The sequence below is a fragment of the Panulirus ornatus genome, chromosome 7 (genome assembly GCF_036320965.1).
Source record: "Panulirus ornatus isolate Po-2019 chromosome 7, ASM3632096v1, whole genome shotgun sequence".
NCBI lineage: Eukaryota > Metazoa > Arthropoda > Malacostraca > Decapoda > Palinuridae > Panulirus > Panulirus ornatus.
The window spans coordinates 4,942,812-4,961,122 of NC_092230.1; the positions used below are offsets into that span (position 1 = coordinate 4,942,812).

The 18,311-nt window shown below is 42.6% G+C and overlaps 1 protein-coding gene across 1 annotated transcript in view; it reads right to left on the reverse strand.

The window, feature by feature from the left end:
* Positions 1-18,311, reverse strand: part of LOC139749653 (uncharacterized) — a 913,398-nt gene that overhangs the window by 102,241 nt on the left and 792,846 nt on the right. The window contains exon 16 of the mRNA XM_071663824.1: positions 7,710-7,806. Coding sequence (XP_071519925.1) covers positions 7,710-7,806 — 97 coding nt within the window. The remainder of the gene's footprint in view (positions 1-7,709; positions 7,807-18,311) is intronic.

Here is an 18,311-nt window from a genome sequence, read left to right on the forward strand (position 1 = left end):
AGATGTATAAGACTATCAGTTGAGAATGGCAATCTAAATCCAGACTGGAACTCATACATTAGAATGTGTTCATCAATCAATTCATTTAAATGGTTATACAATACATAAGAACACTTTAGAAGTGATTCTATGTACAGCCATAGGTTCATTACTAGAATCTGTTTTCACTTTTCCGTTTTACAAACGCACAACCCTAGCCATCTTCAGATAATGTCATGGTGCCATTTAGAGACACATTCGTAATATGCTTGAGTGGAGAGGCAATTACAAAAGACCTTTATTTATCATTTATTATACTTTGTTGCTGTCTCCCACATTAACGGGGTAGCACAAGGAAACAGACAAAAGAACGGCCCAACCCACCCATATACACATGTATATACATACACGTCCACACAAGCACATATACATACCTATACATCTCAATGTATACATATATATATACACACACAGACATATACATATATACATATGTACATAATTCATACTGTCTGCTCTTATTCATTCCCACTGCCACCCTGCCACACATGGAAATAACAATCTGGGTGGAGAAACCTGGGGGCCTTACATACACTCATGTACGATTTACACAACACTGGTATTGAACAACATTCAAACCTAACCTAACCTAACCTAACCAAACCTCTCCTTGCTCTATTGTTTAATATATTAAACCCAAAAAGCAAGTTTTTTTTTATCAGAAATTGTGTGACCTTGCTAGAGCAGTGTGTTAGCATAAGGTCACTTTGACCAATACTAATAACACTTGACTGTAACATCTTCTCATAATAAGATAAAATAATCAAATCAAAACAGATTCAGAAACACACATGAGTTGGTTCCACTATCAACTGTTGAAAACCATACATTCATTCAAAATTACACAAGGCATTCACAAGAGCATTTCCAGTTGACAGTACATCTGTACGAAAGTCACCAAGCTCATTACATTCATAATTTTCATAACAACAGTTCTTGGGACACAATTGTTCTAATTGTTCATAAAAGTCATCCTGCTTTAGTGGACACAGTAGACTCCAGTCAGAGTGAGATAAGTCTTGGGCAGGAAATCTCAACCCAATCATTCTCTAGGTCATCCTTGAATAGATTTGGATGTAGATTGAATGCCAAAGAGTTCCCGTTGAACACACACATGCACCACAATTGTACCCATTCTGATTGCATTGACAAAAGATATTTCTTGGTATCCTGACTTCTAAGTCACCAACTGACTCATCGTGTCACATTTCTGTCAAGACTAAATGGGCCACTCTTCTTATTTGCAATAAGTTTTATCTTTTCAAGCTTGGGAAGCAGGCGATAAGTGTTGAGGTGGAGAAAGTGGAGCCCCTCTCAATGGAAGCACTGAAACTGAATTGGATCAGCATCAGAAGGTGGGCTAGGTGTATCAAATGCTGTGACATGGTCACCACCCTGGTCAGGATTGGAGGGTATGTCTCCACTGGTAATGTGGATATCTTCTGTTAGGTGTTGATCCCAGTCATCATCCAGTCAATCAGTATCACAGTTAACAAGAGATTCTACAGCACATCTGTTACACAATAAGGGGATCAATTTACCTGATACAGCAGCATCATCATATACAGAGTTGAAAATATTGCAACATGTAATATGTATTCACTGCTCATATGTCACAGGATATGGCTTTACTATTTGACCTAATACCTTTGTCACAGATCAAGCAGGGACATTTGGGTCTTTCAATTCCAAGCTTATTGAATGGACAGATATTTATTATATTTATTTTGCTTTGTTCCTGTCTCCCATGTTAGCGAGGTAGCGCAAGGAAACAGACGAAAAAATGGCCCAACCCACCCACATACACATGTATATACATACGCGTCCACACACGCAAATATACATACCTATACATCTCAACGTATATATGTATATAAACACACAGACATATACATATATACATGTGTACATAATTCATACTGTCTGCCTTTATTCATTCCCATCGCCACCCCACCACACATGTAATAACAACTCCCTTCCCCCCGCATGTGAGCGAGGTAGTGCTAGGAAAAGACAACAAAGGCCCCATTCGTTCACACTCAGTCTCTAGCTGTCATGTAATAATGCACTGAAACCACAGCTCCCTTTCCACATCCAGGCCCTACAGAACTTTCCATGGTTTACTCCAGACGCTTCACATGCCCTGGTTCAATCCATTGACAGCATGTTGGCCCCGGTATACCACATCGTTCCAATTCACTCTATTCCTTGCCCGCCTTTCACCCTCCTGCATGTTCAGGCCCCAATCACTCAAAATCTTTTTCACTCCATCTTTCCACCTCCAATTTGGTCTCCCACTTCTCCTCGTTCCCTCCACCTCCGACACATATATCCTCTTGGTCCATCTTTCCTCACTCATTCTCTCCATGTGCCCAAACCATTTCAAAACACCCTCTTCTGCTCTCTCAACCACACTCTTTTTATTACCACACATCTCTCTTACCCTTACATTACTTACTCGATCAAACCACCTCACACCACATATTGTCCTCAAATATCTCATTTCCAGCACATCCACCCTCCTGTGCACAACTCTATCCATAGCCCACACCTCACAACCATACAACATTGTTGGAACCACTATTCCTTCAAACATACCCATTTTTGCTTTCCGAGATAATGTTCTCGACTTCCACACATTCTTCAACGCTCCCAAAATTTTCGCCCCCTCCCCCACCCTATGATTCACTTCCACTTCCATGGTTCCATCCGCTGCCAGATCCACTCCCGGATATCTGAAACATTTCACTTCCTCCAGTTTTTCTCCATTCAAACTTACCTCCCAATTGACTTGACCCTCAACCCTACTGTACCTAATAACCTTGCTCTTATTCACATTTACTCTCAACCTTCTTCTCTCACACACTTTACCAAACTCAGTCACCAGCTTCTGCAGTTTCTCACATGAATCAGCCACCAGCACTGTATCATCAGCGAACAACAACTGACTCACTTCCCAAGCTCTCTGATCCACAACAGACTGCATACTTGCCCCTCTTTCCAAAACTCTTGCATTCACCTCCCTAACAACTCCATCCATAAACAAATTAAACAACCATGGAGACATCACACACCTCTGCTGCAAACCTACATTCACTGAGAACCAATCACTTTCCTCTCTTCCTACACGTACACATGCCTTACATCCTCGATAAAAACTTTTCACTGCTTCTAACAACTTGCCTCCCACGCCATATATTCTTAATACCTTCCACAGAGCATCTCTATCAACTCTATCATATGCCTTCTCCAGATCCATAAATGCTACATACAAATTCCTTTGCTTTTCTAAGTATTTCTCACATACATTCTTCAAAGCAAACACCTGATCCACACATCCTCTACCACTTCTGAAACCACACTGCTCTTCCCCAATCTGATGCTCTGTACATGCCTTCACCCTCTCAATCAATACCCTCCCATATAATTTCCCAGGAATACTCAACAAACTTATACCTCTGTAATTTGAGCACTCGCCTTTGTCCCCTTTGCCTTTGTACAGTGGCACTATGCAGGCATTCCACCAATCCTCAGGCACCTCACCATGAGTCATACATACATTAAATAACCTTACCAACCAGTCAACAATACAGTCACCCCCTTTTTTAATAAATTCCACAGCAATACCATCCAACCCTGCTGGATATCTTCACAAATTAACACTTTGGTTTGTGGTTGCCAAAGCTGTGACATTCAACATCCTAGTCACCAATGGGTGATACCAAGGTGTAGTACAACTATCCATACCTAAAACTTATCATCTGGGGTGGAACCCCTCTGAAACATAGCCCTAAATCTTCAATATTACATTTTCATCCACTTTCAGATCAGGAACTTCAGCTATCCTCAGAGACTGAAGTAAACAGTGCATCATCACAGATAACATGACATTATTGCTCCCAGTCACCAACTTGTGTATTTTATGAAAATATGTACTGCCAGTGCTGTCAGGAGTAAAACAGGACTTCTGTATGAGTCCAGTGTATCAATTCTAGTATGCAGTATGTATATGTGTGTGTATGGGCATATAATATATTTTTTCCCTTTTTATACTTTGTCGGTCTCCCGCGTTAACGAGGTAGCGCAAAGAAACAGATGAAAGAATGGCCCGACCCACCCACATACACATGTATATACATACACGTCTACACACGCACATATACATACCTATACATTTAAATGTATATACATATATATATATTTTTTTTTATTTTATTATACTTTGTCGCTGTCTCCCGCGTTTGCGAGGTAGCGCAAGGAAACAGACGAAAGAAATGGCCCAACCCCCCCCATACACATGTATATACATACGTCCACACACGCAAATATACATACCTACACAGCTTTCCATGGTTTACCCCAGACGCTTCACATGACTTGATTCAATCCACTGACAGCACGTCAACCCCGGTATACCACATCGCTCCAATTCACTCTATTCCTTGCCCTCCTTTCACCCTCCTGCATGTTCAGGCCCCAATCACACAAAATCTTTTTCACTCCATCTTTCCACCTCCAATTTGGTCTCCCTCTTCTCCTCCTTCCCTCCACCTCCGACACATATATCCTCTTGGTCAATCTTTCCTCACTCATCCTCTCCATGTGCCCAAACCACTTCAAAACACCCTCTTCTGCTCTCTCAACCACGCTCTTTTTATTTCCACACATCTCTCTTACCCTTACGTTACTCACTCGATCAAACCACCTCACACCACACATTGTCCTCAAACATCTCATTTCCAGCATATCCATCCTCCTGCGCACAACTCTATCCATAGCCCACGCCTCGCAATCATACAACATTGTTGGAACCACTATTCCTTCAAACATACCCATTTTTGCTTTCCGAGATAATGTTCTTGACTTCCACACATTCTTCAAGGCTCCCAGAATTTTCGCCCCCTCCCCCACCCTATGATCCACTTCCGCTTCCATGGTTCAATCCGCTGCCAGATCCACTCCCAGATATCTAAAACACTTCACTTCCTCCAGTTTTTCTCCATTCAAACTCACCTCCCAATTGACTTGACCCTCAACCCTACTGTACCTAATAACCTTGCTCTTATTCACATTTACTCTTAACTTTCTTCTTCCACACTTTACCAAACTCAGTCACCAGCTTCTGCAGTTTCTCACATGAATCAGCCACCAGCGCTGTATCATCAGCGAACAACAACTGACTCACTTCCCAAGCTCTCTCATCCCCAACAGACTTCATACTTGCCCCTCTTTCCAAAACTCTTGCATTTACCTCCCTAACAACCCCATCCATAATCAAATTAAACAACCATGGAGACATCACACACCCCTGCCGCAAACCTACATTCACTGAGAACCAATCACTTTCCTCTCTTCCTACACGTACACATGCCTTACATCCTCGATAAAAACTTTTCACTGCTTCTAACAACTTTCCTCCCACACCATATATTCTTAATACCTTCCACAGAGCATCTCTATCAACTCTATCATATGCCTTCTCCAGATCCATAAATGCTACATACAAATCCATTTGCTTTTCTAAGTATTTCTCACATACATTCTTCAAAGCAAACACCTGATCCACACATCCTCTACCACTTCTGAAACCACACTGCTCTTCCCCAATCTGATGCTCTGTACATGCCTTCACCCTCTCAATCAATACCCTCCCATATAATTTACCAGGAATACTCAACAAACTTATACCTTATACCATTTTGCTTTGAAAATCTCTGTGGTAGTGTCACATGAGTAATGGGATATTCCTTGTGTTATATCAGGGTTTGGATCATTCTAACCTTCTGAATATTGGTGAGGTAGCTCTTATTCATGCAACCTTTTCAGTTGATACTAGAATCACAAAGGCATTTTGTATGACTATCAGGACTGCTCTCAGCCAATTAAGCAACCATCACTAAGTCACCTTCACTAAACCACCTGCTCCTGGCCATTCAGAGATCACAATCCACATATCATGGCACCATCTCAAGGCAGTCACAAAAAGAATGTAGACAAGGACAGGATGAAAAAGGAAAAACTGATACTAAGGCCCTCTCTTGGGAAAGGTTTTTCAGATTTTAAAACTTACAATTCTCTCCTCTGTTGTCCTATAAGCAATGAGAGCATACCCACATAGACAGGGAAAAATGAGTGTACAACTCTCTACCCATAATACACAAACAGTAGTCATATGAAGGGTGAGGGTTAGAGAAAAATCATATCAAACAGACTATAACTAAGAAAAAAAAAAAATATATATATATATGGATGGGGTTGTTAGGGAGGTAAATGCAAGAGTTTTGGAAAGAGGGGCAAGTATGAAGTCTGTTGGGGATGAGAGAGCTTGGGAAGTGAGTCAGTTGTTGTTCGCTGATGATACAGCGCTGGTGGCTGATTCATGTGAGAAACTGCAGAAGCTGGTGACTGAGTTTGGAAAAGTGTGTGGAAGAAGAAAGTTAAGAGTAAATGTGAATAAGAGCAAGGTTATTAGGTACAGTAGGGTTGAGGGTCAAGTCAATTGGGAGGTGAGTTTGAATGGAGAAAAACTGGAGGAAGTGAAGTGTTTTAGATATCTGGGAGTGGATCTGGCAGCGGATGGAACCATGGAAGCGGAAGTGGATCATAGGGTGGGGGAGGGGGCGAAAATCCTGGGGGCCTTGAAGAATGTGTGGAAGTCGAGAACATTATCTCGGAAAGCAAAAATGGGTATGTTTGAAGGAATAGTGGTTCCAACAATGTTGTATGGTTGCGAGGCGTGGGCTATGGATAGAGTCGTGCGCAGGAGGATGGATGTGCTGGAAATGAGATGTTTGAGGACAATGTGTGGTGTGAGGTGGTTTGATCGAGTGAGTAACGTAAGGGTAAGAGAGATGTGTGGAAATAAAAAGAGCGTGGTTGAGAGAGCAGAAGAGGGTGTTTTGAAGTGGTTTGGGCACATGGAGAGGATGAGTGAGGAAAGATTGACCAAGAGGATATATGTGTCGGAGATGGAGGGAACAAGGAGAAGAGGGAGACCAAATTGGTGGTGGAAAGATGGAGTGAAAAAGATTTTGTGTGATCAGGGCCTGAACATGCAGGAGGGTGAAAGGAGGGCAAGGAATAGAGTGAATTGGAGCGATGTGGTATACCGGGGTTGACGTGCTGTCAGTGGATTGAAGCAAGGCATGTGAAGCGTCCGGGGTAAACCATGGAAAGCTGTGTAGGTATGTATATTTGCGTGTGTGGACGTATGTATATACATGTGTATGGGGGGGGGGTTGGGCCATTTCTTTCGTCTGTTTCCTTGCGCTACCTCGCAAACGCGGGAGACAGCGACAAAGTATAATAATAAATAATAATATATATATATATATATATATATATATATATGTCACATATGCATGACATCAATTTCTAATGCACCATATACTATAGATAACAATACTAAAAGACAACTGATTAAAGATTTCATACACGTGTCTGTGGGATTATTTACATACATACATAAATGATACCACTGTCTGATGCTCTGAATGGATGGTGTGTACCCCTGTCTCCCTTCCTCATATTTTCAGGGAGTGAAGGAGGCAGGTTGAAAGAGGAGATGCGATGGTGCCACATTTAAGAGATGCTATCCAGGAGTGGAACTTCTCCATGCAACTGTGCATATGATATAATGAATCTACGGAGCTAATAATATCATAACTCACTTGTGCTTCTGGGTAATCTTTCATGGCCATTAGAACATCTTCTCTTGAAAGACTGAAGAGTTCCGAGTACCCCACTGACCTGACGTCTGCAGTTCGTCTGTGGTAAAGGAAGAAGTCAAGCTGTTTCCTACCCAAATATTTCTCATCAAACAGGCTTTACGACAGCACTTAACATTCAGATGTATGCACAAATCATTAAGAAATGAAAATACCCTATCAATGAATGGCATATAAGTCTGGAAGGCTGTTAGGTACCTAACTCCTAACACTTTTTTCCTTTGCTAAGGTGTGCCAGATACAATGATCACACTAATATATCAAACACAGGTTTATGAAAAATGATAGAATGAAATAACTTAATCCAAGATGATGTTCTAGTGAGACTAAATATGCACTTCACGCAACAGAATAACCTCTGAAATCCTGGTTTCATCAGAAAAATCTAAATGCAGATTTTGAAGCCTTAAAAATCTTCTCTCTGTGGTAGTGTCACATAAGTAATGGGATATTCCTTGTGTTATATCAAGGTTTGGATCATTCTAACCTTCTGAATATTGGTGAGGTAGCTCTTATTCATGCAACCTTTTCAGTTGATACTAGAATCACAAAGGCATTTTGTATGACTATCAGGACTGCTCTCAGCCAATTAAGCAACCATCACTAAGTCACCTTCACTAAACCACCTGCTCCTGGCCATTCAGAGATCACAATCCACATATCATGGCACCATCTCAAGGCAGTCACAAAAAGAATGTAGACAGGGACAGGATGAAAAAGGAAAAACTGATACTAAGGCCCTCTCTTGGGAAAGGTTTTTCAGATTTTAAAACTTACAATTCTCTCCTCTGTTGTCCTATAAGCAATGAGAGCATACCCACATAGACAGGAATAAATGAGTGTACAACTCTCTACCCATAATACACAAACAGTAATCATATGAAGGGTGAGGGTTAGAGAAAAATCATGTCAAACAGACTATAACTAAGAAAAAATATACATACATATATATGGATTTGTATGTAGCATTTATGGATCTGGAGAAGGCATATGATAGAGTTGATAGAGATGCTCTGTGGAGGGTATTAAGAATATATGGTGTGGGAGGCAAGTTGTCAGAAGCAGTGAAAAGTTTTTATCGAGGATGTAAGGCATGTGTACGTGTAGGAAGAGAGGAAAGTGATTGGTTCTCAGTGAATGTAGGTTTGCGGCAGGGGTGTGTGATGTCTCCATGGTTGTTTAATTTGTTTATGGATGGGGTTGTTAGGGAGGTGAATGCAAGAGTTTTGGAAAGAGGGGCAAGTATGAAGTCTGTTGGGGATGAGAGAGCTTGGGAAGTGAGTCAGTTGTTGTTCGCTGATGATACAGCGCTGGTGGCTGATTCATGTGAGAAACTGCAGAAGCTGGTGACTGAGTTTGGTAAAGTGTGTGAAAGAAGAAAGTTAAGAGTAAATGTGAATAAGAGCAAGGTTATTAGGTACAGTAGGGTTGAGGGTCAAGTCAATTGGGAGGTAAGTTTGAATGGAGAAAAACTGGAGGAAGTAAAGTGTTTTAGATATCTGGGAGTGGATCTGGCAGCAGATGGAACCATGGAAGCGGAAGTGAATCATAGGGTGGGGGAGGGGGCGAAAATCCTGGGAGCCTTGAAGAATGTGTGGAAGTTGAGAACATTATCTCCGAATGCAAAAATGGGTATGTTTGAAGGAATAGTGGTTCCAACAATGTTGTATGGTTGCGAGGTGTGGGCTATGATAGAGTTGTGCGCAGGAGGGTGCATGTGCTGGAAATGAGATGTTTGAGGGCAATATGTGGTGTGAGGTGGTTTGATCGAGTAAGTAACGTAAGGGTAAGAGAGATGTGTGAAAATAAAAAGAGCGTGGTTGAGAGAGCAGAAGAGGGTGTTTTGAAATGGTTCAGTCACATGGAGAGAATGAGTGAGGAAAGATTGACCAAGAGGATATGTGTGTCGGAGGTGGAGGGAACGAGGAGAAGTGGGAGACCAAATTGGAGGTGGAAAGAGGGAGTGAAAAAGATTTTGAGTGATTGGGGCCTGAACATGCAGGAGGGTGAAAGGCGGGCAAGGAATAGAGTGAATTGGATCGATGTGGTATACCGGGGTCGACGTGCTGTCAATGGATTGAATCAGGGCATGTGAAGCGTCTGGGGTAAACCATGGAAAGTTCTGTGGGGCCTGGATGTGGAAAGGGAGCTGTGGTTTCAGGCATTATTGCATGACAGCTGGAAATTGAGTGTGGGCGAATGGGGCCTTTGTTGTCCTTTCCTGGTGCTGCCTCGTGCACATGAGGGGGGAACTGAGAACCAATCACTTTCCTCTCTTCCTACACGTACACATGCCTTACATCCTCGATAAAAACTTTTCACTGCTTCTAACAACTTGCCTCCCACACCATATATTCTTAATACCTTCCACAGAGCATCTCTATCAACTCTATCATATGCCTTCTCCAGATCCATAAATGCTACATACAAATCCATTTGCTTTTCTAAGTATTTCTCACATACATTCTTCAAAGCAAACACCTGATCCACACATCCTCTACCACTTCTGAAATCACACTGCTCTTTCCCAATCTGATGCTCTGTACATGCCTTCACCCTCTCAATCAATACCCTCCCATATAATTTACCAGGAATACTCAACAAACTTATACCTCTGTAATTTGAGCACTCACTCTTATCCCCTTTGCCTTTGTACAATGGCACTATGCAAGCATTCCGCCAATCCTCAGGCACCTCACCATGAGTCATACATACATTAAATAACCTTACCAACCAGTCAACAATACAGTCACCCCCTTTTTTAATAAATTCCACTGCAATACCATCCAAACCTGCTGCCTTGCCGGCTTTCATCTTCCGCAAAGCTTTTACTACCTCTATATATAAGTATACGTATGTAAGTAGGAGAGATTGCCAGAAAGCATCATTGGATTACATGTTAATTGAGAGGTGCATGGAAGAGAAACTTTTGGATGTTAATGTGCTGAGAGTTGCAACTGGAGGGATGTCTGATCATTATCTTGTGGAGGAAAAGGTGAAGATTTGTAGAGGTATTCAGAAAAGAAAAGAGAATGTTGGGGTGAAGAGAGTGGTGAGAGTAAGTGAACTTGGGAAGGAGACTTGTGTGAGAAGTACCAAGAGAGACTGGGTGCAGAACGGAAAAAGGTGAGAGCAAAGGACGTGAGGGGAAAGGGGGTGGATGTATGGAAGTAAAGTGTTTTAGATATCTGGGAGTGGATCTGGCAGCGGATGGAACCATGGAAGCGGAAGTGGATCATAGGGTGGGGGAGGGGGCGAAAATTCTGGGAGCCTTGAAGAATGTGTGGAAGTCGAGAACATTATCTTGGAAAGCAAAAATGGGTATGTTTGAAGGAATAGTGGTTCCAACAATGTTGTATGGTTGCGAGGCATGGACTATGGATAGAGTTGTGCGCAGGAGGATGGATGTGCTGGAAATGAGATGTTTGAGGACAATGTGTGGTGTGAGGTGGTTTGATCGAGTAAGTAACGTAAGGGTAAGAGAGATGTGTGGAAATAAAAAGAGTGTGGTTGAGAGAGCAGAAGAGGGTGTTTTGAAATGGTTTGGGCACATGGAGAGAATGAGTGAGGAAAGATTGACCAAGAGGATATATGTGTCGGAGGTGGAGGGAACGAGGAGAAGAGGGAGACCAAATTGGAGGTGGAAAGATGGAGTGAAAAAGATTTTGTGTGATCGGGGCCTGAACATGCAGGAGGGTGAAAGGAGGGCAAGGAATAGAGTGAATTGGAGCGATGTGGTATACAGGGGTTGACGTGCTGTCAGTGGATTGAATCAAGGCATGTGAAGCGTCTGGGGTAAACCATGGAAAGCTGTGTAGGTATGTATATTTGCGTGTGTGGACGTGTGTATGTACGTGTGTATGGGGGTTGGGCCATTTCTTTCGTCTGTTTCCTCGCGCTACCTCGCAAACGCGGGAGACAGCGACAAAGTATAAAAAAAAAAAAAAAAAAAAAAAAAAAAAAAAAAAATCTCAATGTACACATATATATACACACACAGACATATACATATATACACATGTACATAATTCATACTGTCTGCCTTTATTTGTTCCCATCGCCACCTCGCCACACATGTAATAACAACCCCCTCCCCCCTCATGTGTGCGAGGTAGCGCTAGGAAAAACACCAAAGGCCCCATTCGTTCACACTCAGTCTCTAGCTGTCATGTAATAATGCACCGAAACCACAGCTCCCTTTCCACATCCAGGCCCCACACACTTTGCATGGTTTACCCCAGACGCTTCACATGCCCTGGTTCAGTCCATTGACAGCACGTCGACCCCGGTATACCACATCGTTTGAATTCAGTCTATTCTTTGCACGCCTTTCACCCTCCTGCATGGTCAGGGCACGATCACTCAAAATCTTTTTCACTCCATCTTTCCACCTCCAATTTGGTCTCCCACTCCTCGTTCCCTCCACCTCTGACACATATATCCTCTAGGTCAATCTTTCCCCACTCATTCTCTCCATGTGACCAAACCATTTCAAAACACCCTCTTCTGCTCTCTCAACCACACTCTTTTTATTTCCACACATCTCTCTCACCCTTACATTACTTACTCGATCAAACCACCTCACACCACATACTGTCCTCAAATATCTCATTTCCAGCACATCCACCCTCCTGCACACAACTCTATCCATAGCCCACACCTCGCAACCATACAACATTGTTGGAACCACTATTCCTTCAAACATAACCATTTTTGCTTTCCGAGATAATGTTCTCGACTTCCAAACATTCTTCAAGGCTCCCAGAATTTTCGCCCCCTCCCCCACCCTATGATTCACTTCCGCTTCCATGGTTCCATCCGCTGCCAGATCCACTCCCAGATATCTAAAACACTTTACTTCCTCCAGCTTTTCTCTATTCAAACTTACCTCCCAATTGACTTGACCCTCAACCCTACTGTACCTAATAACCTTGCTCTTATTCACATTTACACTTAACTTTCTTCTTCCACACACTTTACCAAACTCAGTCACCAGCTTCTACAGTTTCTTACATGAATCAGCCACCAGCGCTGTATCATCAGCGAACAACAACTGACTCACTTCCCAAGCTCTCTCATCCACAACAGACTGCATACTTGCCCCTCTTTCCAAAACTCTTGCATTCACCTCCCTAACAACCCCATCCATAAACAAATTAAACAACCATGGAGACATCACACACCCCTGCCGCAAACCTACATTCACTGAGAACCAATCACTTTCCTCTCTTCCTACACGTACACATGCCTTACATCCTCGATAAAAACTTTTCACTGCTTCTAACAACTTGCCTCCCACGCCATATATTCTTAATACCTTCCACAGAGCATCTCTATCAACTCTATCATATGCCTTCTCCAGATCCATAAATGCTACATACAAATCCATTTGTTTTTCTAAGTATTTCTCGCATACATTCTTCAAAGCAAACACCTGATCCACACATCCTCTACCACTTCTGAAATCACACTGCTCTTCCCCAATCTGATGCTCTGTACATGCCTTCGCCCTCTCAATCAATACCCTCCCATATAATTTACCAGGAATACTCAACAAACTCATACCTCTGTAATTTGAGCACTCACTCTTATCCCCTTTGCCTTTGTACAATGGCACTATGCAAGCATTCCGCCAATCCTCAGGCACCTTACCTTGAGTCATACATACATTAAATAACCTTACCAACCAGTCAATAATACAGTCACCCCCTTTTTTAATAAATTCCACTGCAATGCCATCCAAACCTGCTGCTTTGCTGGCTTTCATCTTCCGTAAAGCCTTTACTACCTCTTCTCTATTTACCAAATCATTTTCCCTAACCCTCTCAATTTGCACACCACTTCGACCAAGACATCCCACATCTGCCACTCTATCATCAAACACATTCAACAAACCTTCAAAATACTCACTCCATCTCCTTCTCACATCACCACTACTTGTTATCACCTCCCCATTAGCCCCCTTCACTGAAGTTCTCATTTGCTCCCTTGTCTTATGCACTTTATTTACCTCCTTCCAAAACATCTTTTTATTCTACCTGAAATTTAATGATACTCTCTCACCCCAACTCTTATTTGCCCTCTTTTTCACCTCTTGCACCTTTCTCTTGACCTCCTGCCTCTTTCTTTTATACCTCTCCAACTCATTTGTATTTTTTCCCTGCAAAAATCGTTCAAATGCCTCTCTCTTCTCTTTCACTAATAATCTTACTTCTTCATCCCACCACTCACTACCTTTTCTAATCAACCCACCTCCCACGCTTCTCATGCCACAAGCATCTTTTGCACAAGCCAACACTGCTTCCCTAAATACATCCCATTCCTCCCCCATTCCCCTTACCTCCTTTGTTCTCACCTTTTTCCATTCTGTACTCAGTCTCTCCTGGTACTTCCTCACACAAGTCTCCTTCCCAAGCTCACTTACTCTAACCACTCTCTTCACCCCAACATTCTCTCTTCTTTTCTGAAAACCCCCACAAATCTTCACCTTTGCTTCCACAAGATAATGATCAGACATCCCTCCAGTTGCACCTCTCAGCACATTAACATCCAAAAGTCTCTCTTTAGTGCGTCTATCAATTAACACGTAATCCAATAACACTCTCTGGCCATCTCTCCTACTTACATACGTATACTTATGTATATCTCGCTTTCTAAACCAGGTATTTCCAATCACCAGTCCTTTTTCAGCATATAAATCTACAAGCTCTTCACCATTTCCATTTACAGCACTGAACACTCCATGTATAGCAATTATTCCCTCAACTGCCACATTACTCACCTTTGCATTCAAATCACCCATCACTTTGGTGTGCAAAGTGCGAGGGTTAGGGAAAATGATTTGGTAAACAGAGAAGAGGTAGTAAAAGCTTTGCGGAAGATGAAAGCTGGCAAGGCAGCAGGTTTGGATGGCATTGCAGTGGAATTTATTAAAAAAGGGGGTGACTGTATTGTTGACTGGTTGGTAAGGTTATTTAATGTATGTATGACTCATGGTGAGGTGCCTGAGGATTGGCGGAATGCGTGCATAGTGCCATTGTACAAAGGCAAAGGGGATAAGAGTGAGTGCTCAAATTACAGAGGTATAAGTTTGTTGAGTATTCCTGGCAAATTATATGGGAGGGTATTGATTGAGAGGGTGAAGGCATGTACAGAGCATCAGATTGGGGAAGAGCAGTGTGGTTTCAGAAGTGGTAGAGGATGTGTGGATCAGGAGTTTGCTTTGAAGAATGTATGTGAGAAATACTTAGAAAAGCAAATGGATTTGTATGTAGCATTTATGGATCTGGAGAAGGCATATGATAGAGTTGATAGAGATGCTCTGTGGAAGGTATTAAGAATATATGGTGTGGGAGGCAAGTTGTTAGAAGCAGTGAAAAGTTTTTATCGAGGATGTAAGGCATGTGTACGTGTAGGAAGAGAGGAAAGTGATTGGTTCTCAGTGAATGTAGGTTTGTGGCAGGGGTGTGTGATGTCTCCATGGTTGTTTAATTTGTTTATGGATGGGGTTGTTTGGGAGGTGAATGCAAGAGTTTTGGAAAGAGGGGCACGTATGAAGTCTGTTGGGGATGAGAGAGCTTGGGAAGTGAGTCAGTTGTTGTTCGCTGATGATACAGCGCTGGTGGCTGATTCATGTGAGAAACTGCAGAAGCTGGTGACTGAGTTTGGTAAAGTGTGTGAAAGAAGAAAGTTAAGAGTAAATGTGAATAAGAGCAAGGTTATTAGGTACAGTAGGGTTGAGGGTCAAGTCAATTGGGAGGTGAGTTTGAATGGAGAAAAACTGGAGGAAGTGAAGTGTTTTAGATATCTGGGAGTGGATCTGGCAGCGGATGGAACCATGGAAGCGGAAGTGGATCATAGGGTGGGGGAGGGGGCGAAAATTCTGGGAGCCTTGAAGAATGTGTGGAAGTCGAGAACATTATCTCGGAAAGCAAAAATGGGTATGTTCGAAGGAATAGTGGTTCCAACAATGTTGTATGGTTGCGAGGCGTGGACTATGGATAGAGTTGTGCGCAGGAGGATGGATGTGCTGGAAATGAGATGTTTGAGGACAATGTGTGGTGTGAGGTGGTTTGATCGAGTAAGTAACGTAAGGGTAAGAGAGATGTGTGGAAATAAAAAGAGTGTGGTTGAGAGAGCAGAAGAGGGCGTTTTGAAATGGTTTGGTCACATGGAGAGAATGAGGAAAGATTGACCAAGAGGATATATGTGTTGGAGGTGGAGGGAACGAGGAGAAGAGGAGACCAAATTGGAGGTGGAAAGATAGAGTGAAAAAGATTTTGTGTGATCGTGGCCTGAACATGCAGGAGGGTGAAAGGAGGGCAAGGAATAGAGTGAATTGGAGCGATGTGGTATACCGGGGTTGACGTGCTGTCAGTGGATTGAATCAAGGCATGTGAAGCGTCTGGGGTAAACCATGGAAAGCTGTGTAGGTATGTATATTTGCGTGTGTGGACGTATGTATATTCATGTGTATGGGGGTGGGTTGGGCCATTTCTTTTGTCTGTTTCCTTGCGCTACCTCGCAAACGCGGGAGACAGCGACAAAGGAAAAAAAAAAAAAAAAAAAAAATATATATATATATATATATATATATATATATATATATATATATATATATATATATATATATGTTTAGAAAGGGTAGTGAGTGGTGGGATGAAGAAGTAAGAGTATTAGTGAAAGAGAAGAGAGAGGCATTTGGACGATTTTTGCAGGGAAAAAATGCAATTGAGTGGGAGAAGTATAAAAGAAAGAGACAGGAGGTCAAGAGAAAGGTGCAAGAGGTGAAAAAAAGGGCAAATGAGAGTTGGGGTGAGAGACTATCAGTAAATTTTAGGGAGAATAAAAAGATGTTCTGGAAGGAGGTAAATAGGGTGCGTAAGACAAGGGAGCAAATGGGAACTTCAGTGAAGGGCGCAAATGGGGAGGTGATAACAAGTAGCGGTGATGTGAGAAGGAGATGGAATGAGTATTTTGAAGGTTTGTTGAATGTGTCTGATGACAGAGTGGCAGATATAGGGTGTTTTGGTCGAGGTGGTGTGCAAAGTGAGAGGGTTAGGGAAAATGATTTGGTAAACAGAGAAGAGGTAGTAAAAGCTTTGCGGAAGATGAAAGCCGGCAAGGCAGCAGGTTTGGATGGTATTGCAGTGGAATTTATTAAAAAAGGGGGTGACTGTATTGTTGACTGGTTGGTAAGGTTATTTAATGTATGTATGACTCATGGTGAGGTGCCTGAGGATTGGCGGAATGCGTGCATAGTGCCATTGTACAAAGGCAAAGGGGATAAGAGTGAGTGCTCAAATTACAGAGGTATAAGTTTGTTGAGTATTCCTGGTAAATTATATGGGAGGGTATTGATCGAGAGGGTGAAGGCATGTACAGAGCATCAGATTGGGGAAGAGCAGTGCGGTTTCAGAAGTGGTAGAGGATGTGTGGATCAGGTGTTTGCTTTGAAGAATGTATGTGAGAAATACTTAGAAAAGCAAATGGATTTGTATGTAGCATTTATGGATCTGGAGAAGGCATATGATAGAGTTGATAGAGATGCTCTGTGGAAGGTATTAAGAATATATGGTGTGGGAGGCAAGTTGTTAGAAGCAGTGAAAAGTTTTTATCGAGGATGTAAGGCATGTGTACGTGTAGGAAGAGAGGAAAGTGATTGGTTCTCAGTGAATGTAGGTTTGCGGCAGGGGTGTGTGATGTCTCCATGGTTGTTTAATTTGTTTATGGATGGGGTTGTAAGGGAGGTAAATGCAAGAGTCCTGGAAAGAGGGGCAAGTATGAAGTCTGTTGGGGATGAGAGAGCTTGGGAAGTGAGTCAGTTGTTGTTCGCTGATGATACAGCGCTGGTGGCTGATTCATGTGAGAAACTGCAGAAGCTGGTGACCGAGTTTGGTAAAGTGTGTGGAAGAAGAAAGTTGAGAGTAAATGTGAATAAGAGCAAGGTTATTAGGTACAGTAGGGGTGAGGGTCAAGTCAATTGGGAGGTGAGTTTGAATGGAGAAAAACTGGAGGAAGTGAAGTGTTTTAGATATCTGGGAGTGGATCTGTCAGCGGATGGAACCATGGAAGCGGAAGTGGATCATAGGGTGGGGGAGGGGGCGAAAATTTTGGGAGCCTTGAAAAATGTGTGGAAGTCGAGAACATTATCTCGGAAAGCGAAAATGGGTATGTTTGAGGGAATAGTGGTTCCAACAATGTTGTATGGTTGCGAGGCGTGGGCTATGGATAGAGATGTGCGCAGGAGGATGGATGTGCTGGAAATGAGATGTTTGAGGACAATGTGTGGTGTGAGGTGGTTTGATCGAGTAAGTAACGTAAGGGTAAGAGAGATGTGTGGAAATAAAAAGAGCGTGGTTGAGAGAGCAGAAGAGGGTGTTTTGAAATGGTTTGGGCACATGGAGAGAATGAGTGAGGAGAGATTGACCAAGAGGATATATGTGTCGGAGGTGGAGGGAACGAGGAGAAGAGGGAGACCAAATTGGAGGTGGAAAGATGGAGTGAAAAAGATTTTGTGTGATCGGGGCCTGAACATGCAGGAGG